The 24,332-nt window shown below is 44.9% G+C and overlaps 1 protein-coding gene across 2 annotated transcripts in view; it reads right to left on the bottom strand.

Moving 5' to 3' along the window:
- Efl1 (elongation factor like GTPase 1) overlaps positions 1–24,332 on the bottom strand; it is a 100,326-nt gene that overhangs the window by 21,493 nt on the left and 54,501 nt on the right. For both annotated transcript variants that reach the window (XM_005357682.3, XM_026784390.1), the window contains one exon: positions 1,235–1,366. In XM_005357682.3, coding sequence (XP_005357739.1) covers positions 1,235–1,366 — 132 coding nt within the window. The remainder of the gene's footprint in view (positions 1–1,234; positions 1,367–24,332) is intronic.

Genomic DNA, 24,332 nt, shown 5'->3' with positions numbered 1-24,332 from the left:
TCAACAGTGACGGCACAATGTGCCAAGTCAAGCACTCGGAAATCAGGAAGCTCTGTCCAGCAGACACTCACTTGTCCAAGGTTGAACAATTAGTAAGTGCTGCATTCAGGACTCAAACCTCTGCTCAGAGATGATGTGGGAGTGTCATATATCAATCTGTTGATTTCATTGGTTAATTAATAAAAAAACTGCTTGGCCTGATAGGTTAGAACATAAGTGGGTGGAGTAAACAGAACAGAATGCTGGGAGGAAGAGGAAGTGAGGCAGACGCCATGCTGCTCCTCTCCAGGGCAGACACGATGAAGCTACAGCCCAAGATGGACGTACACTAGAATCTTCCTGGCACGCCACCAGCTCATGGTGCTACACAGATTATTAGAAATGGGTTAGTCAAAATGTGAGAGTTAGCCAAGAAGAGGCTAGAGCTAATGGGCCAAGCAGTGTTTAAATGAATATAGTTTGTGTGTTGTTATTTCAGGGCATAAGCTAGCCTGGTGACTGGGAGCCATGCTGCAGGAACGCAGCCCACAGCTCCTTCAACACAGAGAAAATCCTAAATATTTACTTTGAGGAGATATTTAAGACATCCTCCTTAGCTGAATAGGATTTCCCAGATGCATTAGGTTTTCTGTTCGTGTTTGTGCATATCATAAAACACGAAAAATAGAAATTATTTTTTTAAAATTGAGAAATAAAGTAACTACACTTTTATGGGAGATTTTTGTACATATACCAACTGGGTAACTGTAAACCATGATCAGCTAAGTCTACGCCTTATAACTTGAAGGGAGAAAAGGTTTTCAGGTTTTAGATCTAGGGAGAAGAAGAAAGCACAGGTCCAGATGTCATGAGGTGATCACACAATTCCTATAGCAGAAAACTGCCTTTCACAGACTTGCTCTACCGTCTCTTAAGGAGGGTCTGCAGCTTCTTCACTGACCATTACCAGGCACCAGGAACAGCTAGGTCACAGGGGGACAAATAAATACACACATTACAAAGGTGAAGCAAGCTGAGTGTGGAGGTGTACACTCTAATCCTAGCACTCAGGAGACAAAGGCAGGGCAGACCTCTGAGTCTGAGGCCAGTCTGGTTCCATAGCAAGTTCCAGGCCAGCCAGAGCTATGTAGAGAGCTCCTGTGTCAAAAACAAAACAGCAAACGAAACAAACAAACAAACAAATAAAATCCATGGCAGCATTAGTTATATGTTTCTAAAATCAGGGTCATCTTACTTGGGTGTTTTGGTTCAATAGCAACTCTCACAATAGGGGTGGCTTCAAAGTTGAGTGGAATAAACGGAGGGCAGGAGGGCAGGCTGCACAAAGTCGCAGACTTCAGAACAAAGTCCTGGAGGCCTCCAATTCCTGCGGAGAGAAAAAGACCCATGGGATCAATACAGAATGACCAATTCTGAACTTAAATTAGGGAAATAGCACAGACCTAGTGTGCACCTAGCACACTACCAAAGTGACAGGGAATGAAGTAGGCAGGCACTGTTCATTCATTTTTAACCTAGATAATATTACTCTTGTCAAAAATCCAGAAATTCTGGATGGGTGTGGTGGCATACACCTTTAGTCCCAGCACCCTGGAAGCAGAGGCAGGCAGATCTTTGTGAGTTCCAGGCCATCCTGGTCTACACAGTGACTTCCAGACTAGCCAGGGCTATATAGTAAGACCTTGTTCCAAAAAACAAACCAAAAAATATTGAAATTTGCTAGTTTTTCTTTTTCACATAGACAAATCAAGTTACATTAGGTTTAGTGAAAGTATATCTACATTGATAAAAGAAATGATCACTTTGAAGTTTGTGTGTGTGTGTGTGTGTGTGTGTATAGTAGGAGGCCGCTTGTTTGTTCCCGACTGCTCAGCCCTGAAATAATCACACAGAAACTGGATTAATTATATCATGGATGGGCCCATTAGCTCTAGCTTCTTACTGGCTAACTCTTCTATCTTAATTTAACCCATTTCTATTAATCTGTGTATCGCCACGTGGTTGTTTCCAGCATGTCTGTTCCTGGTGTCTCTTGATCCCACTTTTTTCTCAAAGCATTCAGTATAATTTCCCCCACCTAGCTACCAAGGTAGTTTTGTGTTTTTACTAATTAACCAATACAATAGATATAGAAGGGCCTCCGACACCATGTGCGTGTGCTTTGTATGTACATGTTCGTGTGGCTATGTGTATATGTGGTTGGGAGTGCATGGGTGCATGCACACAAGTGTGTACATTCACTTGGACGCCAGAGGTGGACGCCAAGTGTCTCCTTCAACTGCTTTCTGCCTTATTTTTTGAGACAGGGTCTTTTGTTGAACTCGAAGTCCACCAGCTGGCTAGACTGGCTGGTCAGTGAGCCCAGGGATAGGTCTGTCTCCCTTCCCCAGGGCTGGGCTCACACTGGGGTTCTTATGTGGATGCTGGGATCCGAACTCAGTTCTTCAAGCTTTTACAGCAGGCACTTTCCAGGCCCCACTTTTAGAAATTTTGTCTGAAAACAACGATTATTTCAAGTTCTGATTTGTAGTTTCTTTTTAAAATACATATTAATTTAAAGACTATGAATCTGCAAAAGTAATCATTTTGCTAGATGTATATACGGGCAAAGGGAATTCAGAAATCTATAGTGTGGCACGGCTACTGAGTACTTAGGCCCCTAGCTATTCTGAATTCTACTCCAGTTTTAAAGAGAATCTTCCCTCTCCAGGCTCCTGATGGTTGCATGAGACTCTGAAGGGTACATATGGCCTCTGGATAGATTTGAGTAAAGAGAGTATCTTACAGAGAGAGATGGAAGAACACTCTGCTCTCACATCCAGAGTCAGAGTGGACAGTGTTTTAGAACACAGTAAGAAACAAACATGAGCAAGGACCACTTGGAAGCCATTGTGTTGAAATAAAGGACTGAGAAGGGTAAGTGGGAAGGAGGAGGTCATCCAGTCCAGGCAGTCAGCGAGTCTGGGGGAGGAAAGCCCAGGCAAGGGCTTTGGACATACGCTGGAATGTATTCTCCTTGTCGGACCACACTGGTAGAAACTGCTTTGATGTGCTAACAGGAGTTCTTCCTGGTTCACCATCCCATGAAGCCAGTTCCCTGTGCAAGGGAGAAAGCGTCCATTCTCTCATCACCTGCACAGGCGCACACACTTCAGCACACCCCACAACGAAAGTCTAAACTCCTTAGACTACACGCACTGGCCCCGCACCCAGAAGTGCCTGGCTGCAGTTTCCTGTTTCTCTCCCCAGTATCAGGATCTAACCGATTCTGGAGCTGGCGGACTCCAACAGGGCTACTAGAAATAGCCTCATCTCCAGGGAGGCCAGGCCTCAGGAAAACCCCGTAGTAAATATTCCCGTTCAGACCTCATTCATCCGCTTCTAACCTCTGACAGCAGCACTTCCTTCCTGCACTCAGAGCACATGGTTTCACTGGAGGAGCAAATGCTGCTCTTTCCTCTCCACCACAAGGGATGGAGCTGCAGATGGCCGGTGAACCTGATCACTAGCTCACTGACTTCTGCTTTACCTTCTGCTCTTCCAGCAACCAAACCTGCTCTTTAGATCTGCTCAGATCTGCTGACATGACAAGGGTTCCCCACAACAGGAAAGAGTCAATGCCACAGAATTCAGAGCATAGGAAATGATCCAAAGAGCGTGAGACCTTTGTCAGCTGTATAACAGGCTATACCAATTTCATTTATTTTAAAATGTAATTTAGAGACACAGAAAAGGGACCATTCAAGGTTATCTGGGCAAATCACAGCAGAATGACTAAAAATCTCTTTGAGAATTTCTTCATAGGACACAGGGCAACTTGTCTGTGCAGCTTGGTTTTTACACTAAACACAATTTGAAATAATTTTTTTTGCCTTAAAAATAATGTCACCAAATTTAGTTCTAAAAAAAGAAAGAAAAACAGCACACATATTATCTAATATCTCACACCCTCACACTGTCACTGTCCCCCGCCTTCTCCTCTGACACATACCTTCACACTATAACATTTAATAATTCTCCACCTTAAATCCTTCTTCCCACTTCAGTCATGTCAGTCAATATTATAATTAGCCAGGCATGGAGTCTGTCCCCACCCCCACCCCCGCTCAGGAGGCTGAAGCAGGATGATAAGGAATTGGAGTCAGATTCTACTACACAGACCTTTTCTCAACACAAACCCCAACCCTTACTATTCCCGTCAGCTAGGACTTGTAGGGGTGGGGCCCATGCCCAAGGCGCCATTTCAGAACCTCCTAAATAGAGACTGGGTCCGGGTGAAAAATCCCAAATGATAGTGCGTATCGTTTTTTAGCCCCTATACTTATTTTCAAATTTTAAGGAAAAAAAAAAAAACAAACCAACAGCAGAAAAAGCCAGATTAAGGTATATGGCGATAAAAGCAGTTTATGGAGCAAAAAAATTTCAGCTTGTTTATTTTCCCTTGTAACTGACTGAAGGTAAATGAGTCTTGCACGCTAGCTGTACCTCAGACAGGATGACAGTTGCCAGAACCAAGTAAGTGCTGAGTTCTTCAATGGGGCACAGAGTCCCTGGCTAGGCTCTATACCATTCATTTGATTCTTTTAAGTCAAATATTAATATTTTGTAATGTTAGCAGGCCATTTTTTTTTCCAGACTGTCCCTAATGCCTGCTTTAAGAAGTAGCTCAGGCATAAACAATACATAAAAGATATATAAAAAGACCTGTCAGCAATACTTCACAGAGACTGAGAAGTGGGTTGGCTTTCTGTTACGTGGGTTGAGTCCATCCTGCACGAGGCTGTCTTGCCGGCAGGAAGATGGTGAAGCTACCCCTGAGTACTAATACTGCTTTCTGGAGACAAGCCAGTCGGCTGTCTGCACAGAAAACAGCATTGCCGTGTTATAGAAAATGTAGGTTTGTAAAGTTCTACTCCCTGGCTAACAGGGTTGCTGGGATTAAAATTTGTTGGGAAATACACAGTTAACACTTTAGCTAGCAGATGCTTCAGAAGGTTTAACATTATCAGAGCTAACCCCCCCCCCCCAGCCTGCCCTTCCCACACTGGCTGGGCTAGAATCAATGGATTCCGTAAATTCTGGAGCAGCAGACTCACATAGCCTCAGGTCTGTTCAAGCACTGGGAGCCACTTTGGAAGGGACACAGGCACTTTCCTATTTTTAAGTACAGGTGCCTTAAAATTCAGGATGGTGTCCTTGGTTGTGCCCTATGCCCAATGTCATCAGGTACCCAAGGACTCAATCATCTGTCCCCAGCTTATGCTCCAGTTCTTCTTGTCACCCAGACTCAGCAGTTGGACTCAACTGCAGTGTGTTAGAGAACCCCACTTTCCAACCCTCATCATGAAGGTGGGGAGGCCGTGGAGGGAGCCCAGAAACATCAGCGTGCTGTTTCCAAGCCCACTTTGCCAGCACTGCCAAGGTTGATGGGTCTAGACTAGCTAAGGTATTCAGAAGATTGCTTGGCTGTCAGGTGTGCTGAGCAGGCCCATGAAACCAACAGTCTGTCAGCCTCCTGCTAGCCCTCCTGCAACAGTAACATCAGAGGCATTTCTTTTCTTCTCATAGGAACAAATAAGCTAAAATTAGTGCTTAAGCAGGTTACACTAAGCAGGAGACCCCTTCCTCAGAAGAGAAAACCAACACCTTAAAGAGTTATAAATTTTTAATTTTGGTGTATTTAAGAATAGGGAGCAAACTGTCCATTGAGGTAAGAGTTATAACCATATCACCACAGGGTTTCAATTTATGCCCAAGATGTGATCACAAGGAGCCAGCTGAGTCCACTCTGTGGAAAACATACTGACCCAATGGAGTCTGGTCAACACGGCCAGTTATGGGAGACCAGAACTTAGGGGAAGAGCCTGAAGTGGATGGCACCTGAGTGTGGCCTGGTATTGTGCCAAAGGCAAACGAGAGAGCACCCAAAAGAAGCTGTTCATCTCCGTGACACCGCGACAGATAAGAGCTACACAGGCTAGCCCAGGGAAACAGGGTGGCATGACTTCAGTAGGACATCTGAAGCGATGCTCTCTACCAAATCACAAAGAGCCGTGAATGGTTGGTAAGCTGGCTGTGTAAGATGAGAAAGGGGTTCTAGCCCCAGTGACAACAGAGAGAAGCCCTCGTCCTAACAGTCCCTGCACTCAGGCAGGGTATGGCAGAGAGCACAGGCTGGAGGGTCTTCAGACAGGTGACCAAGGGGCTGAACTTCAAGTATGGGCGCTAGTCTTTTGTGTGAAGGCCAGATGTGGTAGACTATAGCTGGAATAGGGACCTAGGGACTGAGGCGGGGCTATCCCTGGATTAGGGACAGAGTTGGTGTCCCTGGATTAGGGACCCAGGCGGGGCTGTCCCTTGTGGTTTGTGAAAGACTGGAAAGATGGAGGGGAGGAAAGAAGGACAGAGTGCAGATTCTGTCATGGTGGGAAAGGGACACATTACAGTCCAAAGCTCTTCTTCTAGGTGTGTGATTTCTTATTACTGTTTACATTATTCATTGTGCAATGAACATTTTAGCTTTACCTTTTTTTCTCCCTCTATTTTTTTCTATAGTATGTTTTTGAGGTTTTTCTATTTGGTGTTCAAACTTCAAAGCTTAGAAAGCTGTGTTCAAAGAACTGATCGATAAGCATTCAAATCCCCAGCCTTTCAATACTGTGAGTGTTAAGGGCAAGGATGCAAACAGGCGCTGTGTAATGATTTTCTGAGGACTGAACAAATGTGAGCACTTCCTGTCCTCAGAGAGCCTAAGAACCGATGGGACAAATGCACAGAAAAAAATAATTTACAGCACGATACGACCAGTGTTATGACAAGGCAAGTGCATTCTGTTTACAGAAAAGAGAAATCAAAAGGTTCTAGGCCTCCCTGAGAAACTGAAATAGAGGAGAAGGAGACAGCCATGCAGAGTGCGTGGGAGGGTGTTCTCAAGAGCTGAAACGGCACCATTGTAGGCCCAAGGGAGAATACAAGGTCCTCATTGACAGACGCAGTGTGGAGCTTAAAGCAGGACTGGAGACATTTCACCCCTGCGTTCCCACTCTCTGGGACCTTGCAAAGGCTATCTATCAGCTCTTTTCTCCAGTCCCCATGTGCGCTTGTTATGTTTGCTATGGAACCAAGGGATCTGACTCTAATCACAGCTCTAACCCTGTGCAATAAATGAAGCAGCGGCAGCACTAATTATAAAGGTCACAGTGGCAGCTGCTGGGCTAACAGACAAGCTCATCAGATTCTGAACTTACATTTAGTCTACAATATGAACTGTATTAATCAATCACATGTATACACCAAAGAGTTAACTACAAAGAATAATAGATTTACATTCACAATCCCACCCACCCATGGGCTCTGTGCCCTGTCCCATTGACCTAAACTTAGATTCTGCATGTAACACATTGGTTTAGACAACAGTCTTCAGGATGAGTTTCAAATGGAGGAACATGCGAAGGTCAGCAAGCAAGAAGCATAACGTGCTTAGAGTAGATTAAAAATAATACTGTACAATTATCTAAAGGGAAAACTTAAGCGAAAGGAAGAAGGAGGGAAAGAGAGGGGGGAAGGAAAGAAGAGAGAAGAGGAAGGAGAAAAGACAAAGTGCTTTTTAAGTCAGAGAAACATAACCTGACTCCTTCTGCCTCTAAAACTCAAATATTTCCGAATGGAAAGAGGAAATGAGTTCCTTCTGGATGAAACGGCAACTCCAGCTCAGGTACAAAATGATCTTGACCAAAATAATCAAAGAAACAGAAATCCAGGAAAAAGCTGAATGAATAGGTAAAGCCAGAGAAGGGCACCTCCAACTGAGAGCTATTTCTGCTCACTGCAGACCAGATGAAAGGGGACTGGAGGGCCAGCTCCCAACCCTGTCCGTGAGAAAGCAACACAACTCCAGGGGCAGACGCACAGACAGCAGGTCAGTGGAAGAGAACAGAGGGGCAGGCACAGACCAACAAGTACAAGCACGTGCAGAGTAAGTCCAAGGGGGCAGACAGGAGGCCTATTCAGCAAGTGGCAGTGAGATAATAAGTGGATGAAACAAAAAAATTACCACTGTCATAAACTCTTAAAAAATAAACTTCATATGGATCAAAGATGAAATGTGAAATAAGAAAAACCGGAACACTTAAATCCCAAAGACTCCCAGACCTCAGTACATTGTGAGAAACACACTTTGTAACAGAGGACACAAAAACAAAGTTACAAAAAATGGCTCGGGCCGGGCGGTGGTGGCGCACGCCTTTAATCCCAGCACTCGGGAGGCAGAGGCAGGAGGATCTCTGTGAGTTCGAGACCAGCCTGGTCTACAAGAGCTAGTTCAGGACAGGCTCCAACACCACAGAGAAACCCTGTCTCGAAAAACCAAAAAAAAAAAAAAAAAAAAAAGGCTCGGGTACCAAGGAGTTGGAACAACACAGCACTGAATGTAAATCAAGGAGTCCTGAAAAGCGACAGGAACAGATGAAGATGAACAGAGCTACCGAAGATTCAGAGAGAAGAGGAGACCTCCATGTTAAAAAGCAAAAAACCCCAAATCTTAGTCTCATTAAACAATAACACAAATATAAATCAAGATAATATAAATATAAAATATAAAACATGGCACCATTTCACACTTACACAACTGGTACGGAACCAGGTTTTGGTGGCTATGTGTATTAAAAGTAGGTTTTGTGTACTACAGATGAACTAAAGGCTGTTACAATTGTTACTAGCATTTAGTAGGCCGGGGCATGACCTCATAATGTGTACAAACGTCCTATGCACAGGAGTCAGCTCCTTTATATGCACGATTTGTGGGGTCTATGCTAGATAGCTAGCCAATGGTAGGTAATCTGAGCTGAAATCTACTTCCATCTTAATAGCAAAGGTGGTTGTTCTTTTCTTTTTGTAGGTAAATATACACTAAAAATTTAAAAATGGAATTACTACATAAATCAGAGGAAGAACAAACCTGTGGTGAAAACAAGATATTCACCGTTTTACCAACAGCCACTGAGGGCACAGTCGTCAGCTCCATATCCTATCAAACCGAATCTGTAACTGTGACCTAAGCTGACACAGTCATGAATAATCTTTACATTCCAAAGGGCATTGTACTTGACTGCAGATTACTTCCCATTTGTCCTTATAACTAAATTATAACACTGTGTTGAAATTAGGGAGGCAGGCAGATTATTTTATCTCTAAATTGTGTTTCCAGGAAGAAAGGTGATGTTAAATTAGCTATCTGGATTGATGGGGTTAAAAAAAAATCCATTGGCACCAGGGAGCAGGTATCCTGTCCCTTTAAAAGACAAGCTCTGCCTACCCCAATCTCTCCTGCTTCCCACCCAGGCAAGCTGATCTCTCATCTCCTCTCCACCTCTTCTCTCTCTGTCCATCCTTCTTCTGAAGAGGTAGCCATTGCCTCTCTCTTCCCCCGCTTCTCGGCCCCTCTCTCCCTTTATCTCTTTCCTCCATAATCTCCTTACCCTTATACCCTTTCCAATACCCACTAGGAAACCTCTATACCCAAGCTCTCTCTGCATGGTATCTGTCTGTCTCCCACCCACTAGGGGAACTACAAGAGTCACATCACCGTGAATCCTTCAGGAGGAATATGGAAGACTTTGGACTAGCAGAGTAGCTGCCACTTTAAGCAGGGTGTAGTTGGTTATTCCAGTAGGAAGACAGGGCTGAAGGTGATCTGGACTGGGGGGGGGGGTCCAGCTCGAGAGGTTTCAGAGGGGAGAAATAGTAGTAAGTGTCTTATACCATTCTTGTGATATTTTGGCAAAGAACTGACTGCATTTTGCCCTTGTACTAAAAATCTGCCTGAGGCTAAATTGAAGAGTTTTGGATTAAGGACACTGGCAGAGGAGATTTCAAGACAGCCTGGTATCGACTCTGTCATGTTATTATAACAACTCTTATTCAGATCTGTACTGAAAAGGAGAAAGCGAGACAAAGAGAACACAAAAATGTATACCGTGAGGAGAAAAGGAGCACTGGGAAATGAAACGGAGCTAAATCCGGGGATTAAAGGCGTTCAAAAGTTAAGGAAAAACTTGATGCTAACTGGAATAAAGAGAGTGGTGATCTCAGGACAAGCCCCCGCCCAGCTAAGCTTCCAACTTGTGGAAAGGAATTAAAGGAAAGCTTAAGCGGTAAAAGAAACCATCAACAGCAGAAAGCTGATGCAAACACAATGGAAGGAGGAGGCCAAGTTCCAACCTCCACGGAGCAGAACTTGGCAGCTTTGGCCACATGGCTGTGGCTTTAAAGTCAAGGATACAGAAATGGGCTGTAGAATTTCCCTCCACAGCTAAGGAAATAAGGAAGGACAGCGAGTGAGGCAGGGGACTGTGTCGGGTGTTTCTGCATGGAGGTTCAGAGGCCAGTGCAGGAAGCTGTGAAGGTGAAACCTAGACTGCCCTGGAAACCCCAGGATGTTGAAGATGTCAAGAGTCATGGGACACATGCCCAGGGCAGCTGCTAACAGGATGAGGAACCGGCCCAGTAGAGAGAAGTACGGTTCAGTCAACAAAGCTGAAAGGAGCTGGAGATCTGAGGAGCACTATTTCCCCACTAAGCTCCCTTCTCTCCCTTTTGGAATGGTAATGTATATTCTGAGCCATTGCATTTTGGAACTATGTGATTCCCTTTTTGCTTTTGATTTTATAGGGCTTAAGTTGAGAGACTGCTATGAGTCTCAGAAGAGACTCTGGACTTTTAAAAAGTATTGATCAAGATGGTGAAAGACTAGGGGAAATTTTGAAGTTGGACTGAATGCATTTTGCATCATGATTTGGCTATAAGCCTTTGAAGGCCAGGGAATGGAATGTGGGGGTTTGAATAAGAATGGCCCCTAGGGGCTCATATTGTTTGACTGCTTAGTCACCAGGGAGTGGCACCAGATGAAAAGGATTAGAAGGTGTGGCCTTGTTGGAGTAGGTGTGGCATTGCTGGAAGAAGAGTGTAACTGGTACTGGAAGACCAGAATTGCTTCATGATGAGTTCACACTACGTAATCAACACAGGCAGAAAAAGATCGCTGAAGGTGAGAACGGTACACACCTATAAGCCCCCAATGCTGCAGAGTTAGAGGCAGACAGAGGACCATGAACAGCCTAGGCTACAGAGTGAGAGAGACCCTTTCTCAGAAAGTCAAATTAACTTCCCTCACATCTACCAACACGAAACAGCATAAGAAAATGCTGCACAAGTCACAAACAACATGATGCTACTGTTCAAAGCTTAAAAATGCAGTATGTATGCAGGTACACATGTTAAAGCTAAAACAACACGAAACAGCATAAGAAAATGCTCCACAAGTCACAAACAACATGATGCTACTGTTCAAAGCTTAAAAATGCAGTATGTATGCAGGTACACATGTTATCTTATAGACACCTCTGAAGTTGTAATCGGGTTGCAAGGACCTTCTAAAGCGGGGAAAGAGGAAAACACACAGCAGCCTTAGAAAAGTGACAGCACTGGCGCAGGGGGAGCTTTTACTGAGACCACAGAAAGGCACAAAGGCTCCTTAGGTGACCACTCAATACTAAAAAAAGAATGGATACAATTACAGGGAAACTTCCAAATCAGTTAAACCTGGACGAATATGTGGGCGTTCACCAGACTATTCAGCACTCAGAGAGCTGCAAATTTTAACATGCTGATAATGGTCTCAACTGCCTTTCTACAGCTTTTGTATTTCTGTAACCTATAAAAGGTTTTTTTCCCCCCTGAGCTCATTAAGAAGTATATTTCCTGGGAGCTGAGGCGGTATCTTAGCATGTAAATCACTTGCCTTACAAGCATGAGGACTTGCGTGCAATCCCCGGAAATTATGTAAAATTGCTGGATGTAGAAGCATGTTCTGTAATCCCACTGTTGGGGGAGTGGAGACAGGATTCCTGGGCTTACTGGCCATTGAGTCTAGCCTAATTAATGGCCTCTGGGCCAATGAAAGCATCTGTCTCAAAGGAGGTGAACAGCAATTCCGAGAAAGAGACTCGTGGTTCTCTTCTGCCCTCCACATGGTACATATGCATGTGCTTCCCCAACACATACACAGCAGCATACACGAAAGAGAACTTTCATGTTTTAAAACACTGCGGCGGTGGTGGCGCACGCCTTTAATCCCAGCACTCGGGAGGCAGAGGCAGGTGGATCTCTGTGAGTTCAAGCCCAGCCTGGTCTACAAGAGCTAGTTCCAGGACAGGCTCCAAAGCTACAGAGAAACCCTGTCTCAAAAAAAACCAAAAAAACAAAACAAAACAAAAAACACCGTGGCCTTAAGTGTGTGCACAGTGAAATATAAACACATGCACAGGAAAATGTGTGCTCAGAACATCAAGAGTGACGTCACGTTTGTCCTCACACATTTAAACAAAATTCCTCCTTTTATTACGATAACATTTATTTAGAAACAGAAGCTAAAAACAACAACAACAACAACAAAACAGCCTTCTATTGCTCCTGGGGCTGGAATGAATGCTCCCATTGTTTGAGTGATCAGAGTAATAAATCCTGGGATTATGCTCTGAATGGATGCATTAGTATTAATCAACTTGAGCCCAGAAACTGAAACTGGTCTCTGACTCCCAGACTTAGATCTCCCTGTGCCTGCGAGCCTGGGGTCCAGAGGGAGGTTTGGGTTCCTATCTGATGGGGAACAGCCTGCTCCTTAGGTTAGTCAAGGTCCTTCTGGAAGGCTGTGCTGACTCGCTGCCTCCAGCAGGCACTCACCTCCAGACTGTGCCGAACTCGCAGGCTGCCACACTACTACTGGCTTGCATACTCGGTGACCCTCCTGTACCCGGCACCACTAGTACTGAGCGCTTTTCTAATGGTCACTATTTTACTTCAAAGTTCATTCAGGAGGCACAGAATTGGAGTGGCTTCTGGAATCTCATTGGTTAATACGGTGATTTGAGGCAGAGCCCAACCCTGTTGCTGAAGGAGCATTTCATACAATTTCTGTCCTTGTAGAGATTTATGTCACTGGGTACCTCACTCACGCTTCCGGCTGTGTCAGGGGCCAAGGGAGGCAGATGAAGACACGATCATTCCTTGGGTTTTGTTAGCAGTACTGTTCCTACAGCACTTTTAAAATTCACATTTTAACTTGTACGTAAAATCGTAAGAATTTTACGTTAACGGAGGACTCTGCATTTTGACACGTTTACATTATGCAAACATTAAACCAGGTTGAGCACATCTTCCTCCCTAAGCACTCACAATTTCTCTTCTACCCTCTGTTGGTTTGTGTGACTGATTTGCTGGTATTTTTAAACAGACAGCAACACTCTCAGTGGAGGTTTTCCATCACCTTCGATTCACCTGTTGCAAAGTGGTCTGTCCTAGTTACACCTAACATCTGGGGAAGGCAAACATTGGCCAAGCCCAATGGTCAGATAAATTTACAAAATTTGACAGCTTCAGAAATTGATATTTCTGAAAATAAGCCCAGCATATCACATGTACTTAGCCTTCAATGGAACAAGTTGTTTTTATACAATGAAAACTCTCAAAGTCCCTGCTGGTTTCCCGAAAGCACTACACATCAGCAGCAGCTCTGTCACCCTCCCGGGTAAGGGATGGGGGGGGGGGGGGGGGGGGGATATGACACGACACAAAAGCTTAGTCCCTGCTGGCAGGAGCAGTGTTAGCCCATTACTGCTTGCTTACTGAACCCGTAGCCCCGAATGTGGAGCTGATGCTCTACCAAGTGTCTGCATCTTGATGAGGCACGGGTGCCACTGAGCTACGTTCCCAGCCTGCTAACTAAATTTTAAGCAAGATGCATCAGTTCAATTCAAGCTAATATCCATTTCCAGAGCCTGCATTACTTTCCCAGTAAGAAGCAGCAGCCTGCAAGACAGCTCTGTTACTGTGGCCTAAATATAAAAGGAAGTCATCACATTTTCTCTCTTATCAGAACTTCAGGCTCAGGGGAGGTGAGATGGCATGGGTTTGGTTCCCAGGATCCCCAGGACAGAAGAACTGACTCCCAAGCTGTCCTCCAGCCTCCACACAGGAAGGAGGACAGCTGCCCACCTGCTGAGGAAATAAATAAATTTAAAAGTTTTTAACTGTAAAAAACACTTGAAGTTCAGTTTTTCATATTAATATCATCTTAAATAGTAGGAAAAGTTTCACTACAGTGGCTGACAATGGTGTGAAAAAGCAATCAAACTATAAAAAACAAAAAGATTGGTACTATAAGGGATGGATTAATTTAATTGAATTGAACTGATTCAATTAAATAAGTGAAAATAACTAATGACAGGGGCTCAAAGTTGACATGGCCATTCTACTTGTTCCCTTTAGTACAATACACTTCCGCCAGACAGTAGTATTTCCTAAGTAGACAAGACCAGCCTAAACGTCTGGAGATTGGGCAAATACGTATACCTGTCAGAATACTCTAAGTCACTAAATAAACTAAATTTAGATAAAGCAGAACACACGATTTTATATAAACAGAATTATATACATAAATAGAAGGAAAACAATTATAAGATAAACTGAAATAGAATTAATATTGTGATCTTTTAAAAATGAAAAAATTAGGGATACACACAGACAGAACATTGTATACATAATAAATAAATAAATATAAAAAAATGAAAAAATGCTGCCAATTTTATACTAAAAGCCTGCTGACAAGCCGTAAGAACTGCTGAATTGTTTCCGAGTGGCTGCGATCAAGGGAGCAGAAACTACTGGGAGAGTGGAGCCCTCGTCCTAAATGGGACGTCTTCATCAAACCCTTCCCATCAGAGCTCAGGACCTCTGCACAAGAGGCAGCAAAGATTACAGTAACCAGAGGCGATGGATGACTCTGAGGAAACCGTCTGTCAAACAGAACAGGACTGAAGCACATGGGGTGGCATAAACACAACCTACTCAAGGTACATCTAGACAGATGTACCAGATGTCCCAGCGTGGGACAGGGAAATGGACGTGGGCTCCCGCCCCTAACAAAGAAACCATTTGCAATTGATACCTACTCGTAAGGGGAAAACCACTTTTCTCTAGCTCTCTATCGTCTAGTGAGTGGAGTGTCACTGGATATACCAAGCACACTCCAGCCTAGGCCCATGTCCAGGAGTAGTTGACCAACACAAAATAACTCAACGATTGTGTGTGTTTCCTTTGTTTTAGTATTATTTTGTTTGTTTTGATTATTCCTTAAAAAGAGAAAAAAACAAAAAGTTCGGGGTTGCAGAGGTAAGGATGGCCTGGGAGAAGCTGGGGAGGGTGAAAATAAGTTAAAAACACATTATCTAAAAAGCTTCAAATAAATAAAGAAAGAAAGAATAAGCATTGACTTTTGGAGTAAATAAGACTTCCTAAAATAGAATATAAAACACTAATCACAGAAGAGCTGCGAAGTCTTAGACTGTAGTACAATATATTAAAGTCACAGAGACTCACAGAGGAGGAGGAGGCCTCTGCAGTCACACACGTAGCAGGGACATCTACACACGAAGAAGACAGACAGGATGCCCACGGCTCAATATGGTGAAAATAGATATTTAACAGCCTTTTCACAATCAGAAATCAATGTTCAACAAATAAAAGGCATCTATTTTCACTAGTCACTGGGGAAACTAACATGGGATACTACCTCATAAAGAAATGGCTCAGATAAAAACAAAAGCAGAAACAACTGTTGGCAGGGATCGAGTACCCAGAACTCAACACTTCCGTCAGAGGAAGCCTCGATTCTTATTCACTAAACTTACGCATATGCCTACTCTATGATCCAGCCATTTCTCTCCCAACAGAAGCATGAAGATATAATCACCAAAAGACACTCATAAAAATATTCAAAGCAACAATAGTCATAACAGGCAAATACTGGAAAAATTCCTTAAAATATCTCTCAAGAGAAATAGTGGATAAAGTATAGTAAGCACACATACAGTGATGAGGATGAACCAATGAGAATTATGTGTACGGATGGATCTCACAAACAGAATACTGAATAGAATATTCTGTAGCAAAGTCCATTCCCATAGTCTTTACAAATGAGCTGGCAGCAAAGCAGAAGCCCCTGCCTGGTCTGCTCATCTTCTTCCTTCTCTCCAGAGCTGACACAGCATGTCTCTCACTGCCGAGTCCTTATGCTGGTGACTCCTCAGATGTCTGGCCTCCAGCAAACGCCTCACTTACTCAAATATGTGCAGTCAGCCTCACTGTCTTCTCGCCCTCTCTGGCTCTTGGCATGCTACGGTTCTACCACAACCTAGCTCTTTTAAACATCCATTGGAAGACAACCAAAGATAAAAAATGTAGAAGTCTACACTATAGTTTTGGAAAAAACGTTTTAGCAAACACACTTACATCTCTACTGCTAACATATAACATGCTACCGAAGAACTGCTGTGTGCTTGCATTTATACTACTATCACCACTGTTAAGATGCAGCCACAACGAGATTAAAACCTTAGCCTGCATCACAGGGAACATCCCGGCAGAACACAGATCAGCAGGACAATGTGAACATCATTACAAATGGAAAACCTCCACAGATATTACACAACAGCCTCCTGTATGTGATTTTTTTTTAAGGTAAAGACCCCCAGCATCCTGTGGGGTGGGATGGTCATTTCTAAATGATCTGACTAATCTAACTGATACAAACCCAGGGACTCCTAAGACAGTAATGTCCTCCCAAGAGGGAGGCCCCTTTACTCCATCAGGAACTCTGGGATGCGTTTGCTCAAATTAGAGGACTTCTGTCTTAGTAGTAAACTGTCCCTAGTGCAACCTGTGGCAAACTAGGGAATCCACAGTAGTGCGAATCAGAAATGCTGGTGTAGCATCCGCAAAGAAGCCCCCACCAGACAGACTAGCACAAAATATTTCTCAAGGCTGCCACGCCTGTCTGCTGCACCATCATTAGATCAACAATCACCAAAGCCCACCAGGTTATATGGATTCTTATCTGGAATGAATTCATCAGCTACCTGGGAATTCCTATGGGCTGGTGAGCTCACAGGTGCCAAAAATTCTTGGACACTCTCTGTGGGTACAGGGGACATTGCTGTGACCCAATGTCTTCCAGGGGACAGCTCTTACAGGTGTTTTCTTATCAGCCATGGGATGAACAGGACTGGGCCGGAAGGCACATGGAGGAACAGACCTCTTGAGACCAATGTTCAGATGTAGGTTTGTCCTGCCATGTCTGCTCTCTTCTTCCTTGGCACCTCAGTTACTTTCCCAGGTCCCTCTACCAATTCGCTGTACCTGCTACTCCTCTCAACTCCAGAAGATAATGCAACCCGCGCTGAAATCACCCTTGGGGCCTCACTTCTCATATTACTAGCACACATTAAGAGAATGGCCTGTGGAATTTGCTCAGGCAGCAGAAGAGGCTGTGGCAATACTACTGAGTCTCCTCAGAAAGTGGGAAAAGCCTCCAGGGAGCCCTGGAAGCAGCCAGGGTTCCACATCTAGTATCATAGCAGGGAAACAGAATCCCCTCTCTTTTGTTTAGTTAAGGCATCTCTTTAAAGCTCTGAAAACAACCTTTATCTGGCTTGTAAAACAGATGTCCCCAAGCTAAATACAGAACCATACATGATAATCCCATAGGTCTTCAGAGTAGGTCCATTTGACAGAGGGGGAATCTGAGGGAGGGTGGGCACAGGCTGCCCTCACTTCACAGTCCCTGATGGGTCTGGAGACTCCTTACTGCCAGGCCAGGGCTAGTCCCCTCTGCTGTTTCCTCAAGCCTTTTGTTAAGGGGGCCATGTTTTTGAGGGGCAAAGCAGTCATAATATTGCTCCACCGGAATCCACGTGCCTTCTCTCCACCGGAAGGTGGCGACTCCCGCTTCCGTCTGCACACACCAATTGTACTCCTCATGGCACCCGCCTAGCTTTTAAAAACACATAGAAGCTATTTTCCTGACAATCCCATTTTTAGACCCATTGCAATCCAATTCCCTCCCTGACTCAGGTAGAACTTGAACAAAGTTTGTTTGGATTGGAAAGGAGATCGGCTGCACCCAGGTGCCTCTCCATTGGGTCCTCAGCCTGTGCTTGGCAGCAGGTTTGCTGTGAGCTCAGTCTGAGGCAGCTGCTAACTCAGTCTGAGGTTTGTTTTCTTGAAGCGAAGTGAGGTTCCCACAGTGGTCACCTGAACCTGCAGCATTACTCCATTAGGAAGGACAAGTCTGGCAGAAGGAGACGGCAAGCTGCTTGTAAACAGTATTTTATAGTATGAAGGACATGGAACCAAATGCGGCACGAAGTCAGGATTAATCACCGGAACAGCTGGCCAGCGAAAGCAACAGCAGACGGACAACTGCAAGGGAAAAGTCAGAGGGTTTGAATCCTGCATTGTTAGCAGGTAGCCTGGAAAAAGCAAATAAGACGGGCACTGGTGAAAGGACCTGCCAGCAGGACAGAGAGCTGGAGTGACTGACACTTATTGCCAAGACTGTGTGGGAAGGGAAACAGCAGCACCAAGCAAGGCCATGTCCAGAGAATTTTCCGTCAGGAGCCCTTGAGATATACAGTGAGTAGCAAAAAGTATGAATCCCAAATGCAGGGAAAAGGAAAAGTTGCTATCATGCACATGGGATAAAAATAAACTGGGCGTACTTTATTTTTTTTTAAGCAGGCAGCTTTCACTTGCTTTTCTGGAAAGCCAGTCTTATTTTGGGGGAAATACTTGTCTTCTTAGCAGGCGGTGTCATGCCACCACTTTGGGTAGCTTTCATCACTAATAGTTACCAGCTCTTTTGTCCCTGCTCTACACAGTCACTGAGGCTGGCTGAGAGGAGGTTTGGTGACACCCTCCCTACATCTGATGGAAGGAGCTGGAAGCACGGTACTAGGTAACAAAGGCTGTGGGATGAGCAGAGAGCGGCCCGAGCTGGCAGAGCTGAATGGCGAGCCCTTCTGAGAATCCTCTCTGGGTTTACAATAGGCCCTTGTGTTCTGTTTGTGCACAGGGTCAGCTGGCAGCTGCTACGTTTCTTGGGGAGTTATTGCAGCCAGCACTGAAACAAAACCAAGCACAGGATTCCCTAAAAAGTACCAAGTGCTGGGAAGTCTGCCCAGCAGAACCCTGCCAGGTTATCTAGCAAGACCTAGGACAAAACACCTGAGCAGCACGCATCGGTGTGTGTGTGGGGGTGGGGGTGGGGCTCACTGAGCCCATGCAGCCATTTCCCATCTACACAGAAAGCATATTAAAACAGCGTGAGGCAAACTGACCCACTGGGAACTATACTGGCTATAGCCAGAGTTCATGAATCTTTTCTGTCCAAGTATTTTTATCACTTTTGAAGATCATCAAAGTTCTAAGTGTCTTATCTCAGGCAGAGGATAAGCAAACAGCACTTGGGCACCCACAGGGAGCCGCAGAAACACAGTGGAGGTTGACCAAACCAGACTGTGGCACGGGCTTATCCTCAGTGACTTCTAACTAACCAGCTTCAGGAGCATCACCGCCCATGGGAAAACAAAGCCTGGGCTTACGTCACATTTCACTGTCAATCAGAGTCCAGCTCTGCCCTGGTGAAGGGGCAAAAAACCACAGAAGCAGATTAAAGCCATAACAAGCAGACTGGCCTCGCCAGCACAGGCAGACTCTGCAGAACTCCAGCAGACTCAACTGCTGCTCTAGTGCCCTGGCCTTAGGCCATTCTGGGGATTCCATCTGACACTGGGAACCTCAGTGGAAGCTAACTAAACTGTAAGAAAGAGGAGGAGCTCCCCCCTGCTGACATGTGGGCTGCAGGCTGAGTGGCAGGAAACCAACCGTCCATCTACAGCCAAAGCTCGTGACATCTTAAACACAAGAATCAGCCTTATCTTCTAATCTCAACACTCAGAGAAAAGAGCTTAGAGAGTGGAATCAGATGTTTATTGTTTACCTAATAAATAAGGAGACTTTCTTTTCCTCGACTGTGTTACCAGGAAGTGCAGGAAATCTGCCTGTTACATCTACTGTGCTGGGCCTTTCCTGCCAGGACGGACTTGCTGCGCACATGAACTCACAGCAGGTCAATGCCACGAGGTGTGCCCCACTTCTCTGGTCATTGGGCAGAACCCATTTGCAAAAACACAAAATTGAACCTGGACACTGAGCCGGCTGACCAGCACACATGCAGCTCTTCAACATGACCGGGACGTTATCTTCCTAAGAGAAACACGGCAAAAAGAGAGAAAGGCTACAGCAAATTACCGAGCTTGTAAATCTTTAAAAGAATGAAAGCTGACTTTACTCGGAACTTCTCCCATGCTCCCTCCTCTCCTACGCAGTGGACCATACCCATCGACCCTGAATTCTAGACAAGGCTCCCCCATACAATTCCCTCTCCAGCTCTATCCATTAACTTTTTTCATTTCTCCGGCAAAGCTACAAAACACAAAAAGATGAGTAAAAAATTGATTAACAAAAGCTGGACAGCTTCAATATAAAAAAGCTTTTTATCAGTAAATGAGAAAACTAAAGAATACAGGCCATGCTGGGTATGACGGCGCACGCCTTTAATCCCAGCACTTGGGAGGCAGAAGTGGGTGGATCTCTGAGATTGAGGGCAGCCTGGTCTACACAGTGAGTTCCAGGACAGCCAGGGCTACATGGGGAGACACTGTCCTACAGAAAGACCATGCATCAACACGTCTGCTGGGTGAGTTGCCGTGTATACTGTAGTTGCAGACTTGGCCTTTACTGCTTTTCCATTTCCAGGGGAACAGACATTTGACAGCTCTGCCTTCCTCCACAGGAGCCTACAGCCTCCATGGTTCTTTTCTTTTCTTTTTTTTTTTTTTTTTTCGAGACAGGGTTTCTCTGTGGTTTTGGAGCCTGTCCTGGAACTAGCTCTGTAGACCAGGCTGGTCTCGAACTCACAGAGATCCGCCTGCCTCTGCCTCCCGAGTGCTGGGATTAAAGGTGTGCGCCACCACCGCCCGGCAGCCTCCATGGTTCTTGAGAACATCAGTATCAGGAAGCTTTGTACGCATGATTCCACTTTTGCCCATTTTTAAATTCCTCTAGGCAGTCTCCTTCCCACTTTTAACTAACATCTAAAGAAACAGAAGAATAGGGTCAGAGGTCAAAGGCAACAGGGAGAAAGGTCACTGAGCCTAAAGCCCACCTCCGCAGCCTACCCGCGTGCGCACAGGCACGCGCCTTCACTGCACAAGATGGCAGAGCAGATGCTGCCCGGGCTGAAGCCCCTCTCGCCAGGCAGTCTCCATATTCTGGGTGCTCTGGTGTCACGGAGTTTTGCTATGATCAGAAGCAGCCACCTATGTCTGATCCACTTAGTGCACTTGTTTTTAATAGAATTTAATGAGTTTAATATAATTTTGCAGTATTTCCAGCACTCAGAATGCCGAGGAAGTCAGACTGCTTTAAGTTTAGACCAGCCTTGGCCTAAGACAGACTGTGTGGGTTTTTTTGTTTGTTTGTTTGTTTGTTTTTTTTTGTTTTTCGAGACAGGGTTTCTCTGTGGTTTTGGAGCCTATCCTGGAACTAGCTCTTGTAGACCAGGCTGGTCTCGAACTTACAGAGATCCGCCTGCCTCTGCCTCCCGAGTGCTGGGATTAAAGGCGTGCGCCACCACCACCCGGCTGAGACAGACTGTGTTTCAGAAAATTAAATAAATAAATAAATAAATAGATAAATAAATAAATAGATGTGCATAATTTAGTCTTTAAAAATAGCCGAGTTTAAAACTGGTTGGCAAATTTTGTGAAATTTAACAACTGGCTCTTGAGAACTGACAGCTCCCCTCTTGTCCTGCAGGGCCAATCTGCACTTTTCCAGAGTGCAGTTGGTGGCTCAAGCTGTTTGGGGGCCGCAGTCTGCGATTTGCTTCTGCTCCTCTTTCAGTGCCCACTTCTGATCGACACCTCCTTGCCTCCTTTTGCATGACTGAGGCAATCTTTGCTACAAACTGCCATGGCCCTTTGAATACCTCACAATGCCGGGCAACCACTGGCATTCCTTGGCAATGTGTACATTCTGAGACGTCGACCTCATGGGGCGTCTGGCACTGTGTAAATACCATGGAGGGAATTACACAGATCAGGAGCCCTGACCTCTTGGTAGGCTTGAGAGGAGGCAATGAAGACACAGGAAGTCCCCACTATCACTACACCACACGGTCACAGTTAACTTCTAACTAAGAAGGTGTACATGCTAAGATGCCAACTGAAAGCGTGGTACTCAGGTAAGCGGGAGGCGCAGGCACTTACCTCTAAGCACCATGAAACACACAGAACTGAGCGTGCTTCATCTTTATGTGTTTGGGGGCACGCTGGGCTTCACACCAGCATCCCCACAAACATGTGAGAGCCATGTTACAGCTGTTTGAGATGGCTACAATATCCACAGGTTGGAATGATTTGTCAGCTCCATTATAATCCCACGGGACCACATCTTCCATAAGAGAAATGCCTCAAGGAGGCCTCTGGCTGTATCTCAGCTAGTGAGCAGCTCGGAACGTGGACTCTGAGTATCCCTTCTCTAAAACCTCAGCCTCAAAGTTAATTCCTTGATGCTTGCTGCTTAAAATCCTTGAACTCTAAATAGGAACAATTGTGTGTTCCCTGAAGACTTCTGTAGGCAGCAACTGTTGCTGTTCTCAGGGCGATGGCGCAAATGTCCTATTTCAACCTTCCTGCAAGGGCTGCTGGCATGTCATGAGCATGTAGTGAGCATGTCGTGAGCATGTTGTGAGCACGGCGTGAGCATGGCGTGAGCATGGCGACAGCGCTTGCGGTCTCCTCACTGGCTCTCTTCCTGAAGGACCTGCTTCCCTCTCTCTCCACGCACACTTTAACCCGAGCAATGCCCTCTGAAACCGACCAAAGATCGCTCATTCCCACAGGCCTGCCTCACGTGGGCCTCTTTGCTTGGGCTGATGAAGTTGGTTCTCTTCCTCAAGCGTCCATGCTTGTTCTGGGAGTGGTAAGGAGCTTGTGTCCAGTACTATGTGACTGTTCAAGTTTTATTTTCTACCAAAAAAGGAGAGAAGACTTCAGATTTCCTATAAACTCGCTGCCATTTATCTTGTCATCATCTGTATGGTATAAAGAAGAGAGGCTTGGCAAGCAGGATGTAAACAGAGTTCTACTCTTGTCCAGATGTTTCCCCCTATGTCTTCAGTAAGCAACAATGGGCATATCTATTTCATATGTATGCATGAATTGTTATACATATATAGTACATATACAATATATGGTATGCACACACACGGATTACTGTATTTTCTATGCCCATGAAATATTTAACACTGGATAAGGTTTGGGTGTAGCTCAATGGTAGAGCTTCCATTGTATAAAGCTTTAGGTTTAATGCCTAGCAACAAAAACTAAGGTAAATCTAAAGTCCAAGTGCTCTATGTAAAATCCTTGTATCAGTTTTGAATACAAACAACGGAAGTATTATTTTATGCTCCAATTCCCTTGTTCTTCCATTGCAGTTTGTAGCCCAAACTGGGGAACAGACTGTCTCTCCTTGGCTACTTAAGGAGTTTTTCTTTGCTCCTTCTTCTTCCTCAGTAATGTAATCAGGTTTCCCTACACACATTAGACATCGTCCACACTGCGGTAAGTTAAGGCTGTTCACTAAGAATAGACAAGGGTGAACAATAACAAACCCTGAGCTCTCAAGGGCTACTTGCGTCTAGGACAACTCAAGCAGCAGGCTTTCGTTATAGGAGACAAAGTCTGCAGTTCCACATTCAGATGCAGCCTGTCGGAAACACCTGGAAATGATTTCAAAGTCACTACCCTAATAGGTATCACTTCCAACCTAACCATTACTGGCCTTTGAAATATAGACGCTAAAAGCAGACTGGACAGATCAAATACTATAGATAAAAGCATTTTGAAAAGCATATGGTCCTATGAAAACATAAGGTGGGGGTGTTAAAAATGGATTTGGACATGAAATCTCCCAAGCTCACCCAGCTCAACAGTTCCCCAATGCCTGGAGGGAAACAGAAAGCAGGCAGACTTTAATCCAGATCCAGCTCAGCATTGTCCAGGGATCATTCTGGGCCAGCCGACTTTAATCAAGCCCCTCTCCATCCACACAGGACTGGAAACACGCCGAAGTTTGGTCACGTGCCACTGCTGCTCACTCAAGGCCACCGTACTCACTTTCTCAGAGGTCACTTGGAAATGATGCGATCAAATCTGAGTACAACTTTTTGAGAATTGTGTGTGGTCTTTCTGACAAAGTGGAGCTTTATAATCGTGGCTGACTTCACATCTCTTGCCTGTAACCAATCAATTGATAAAACAGCCGCAATAACAAAAAGGCACATAAAGCAAAGAAATGTTAATGTGTTAACTGAA

Source organism: Microtus ochrogaster, chromosome 22 (assembly GCF_000317375.1).
Source record: "Microtus ochrogaster isolate Prairie Vole_2 chromosome 22, MicOch1.0, whole genome shotgun sequence".
Classification (NCBI taxonomy): Eukaryota; Metazoa; Chordata; class Mammalia; order Rodentia; family Cricetidae; genus Microtus; species Microtus ochrogaster.
This window is presented reverse-complemented; position numbering and strand designations above follow the sequence as displayed.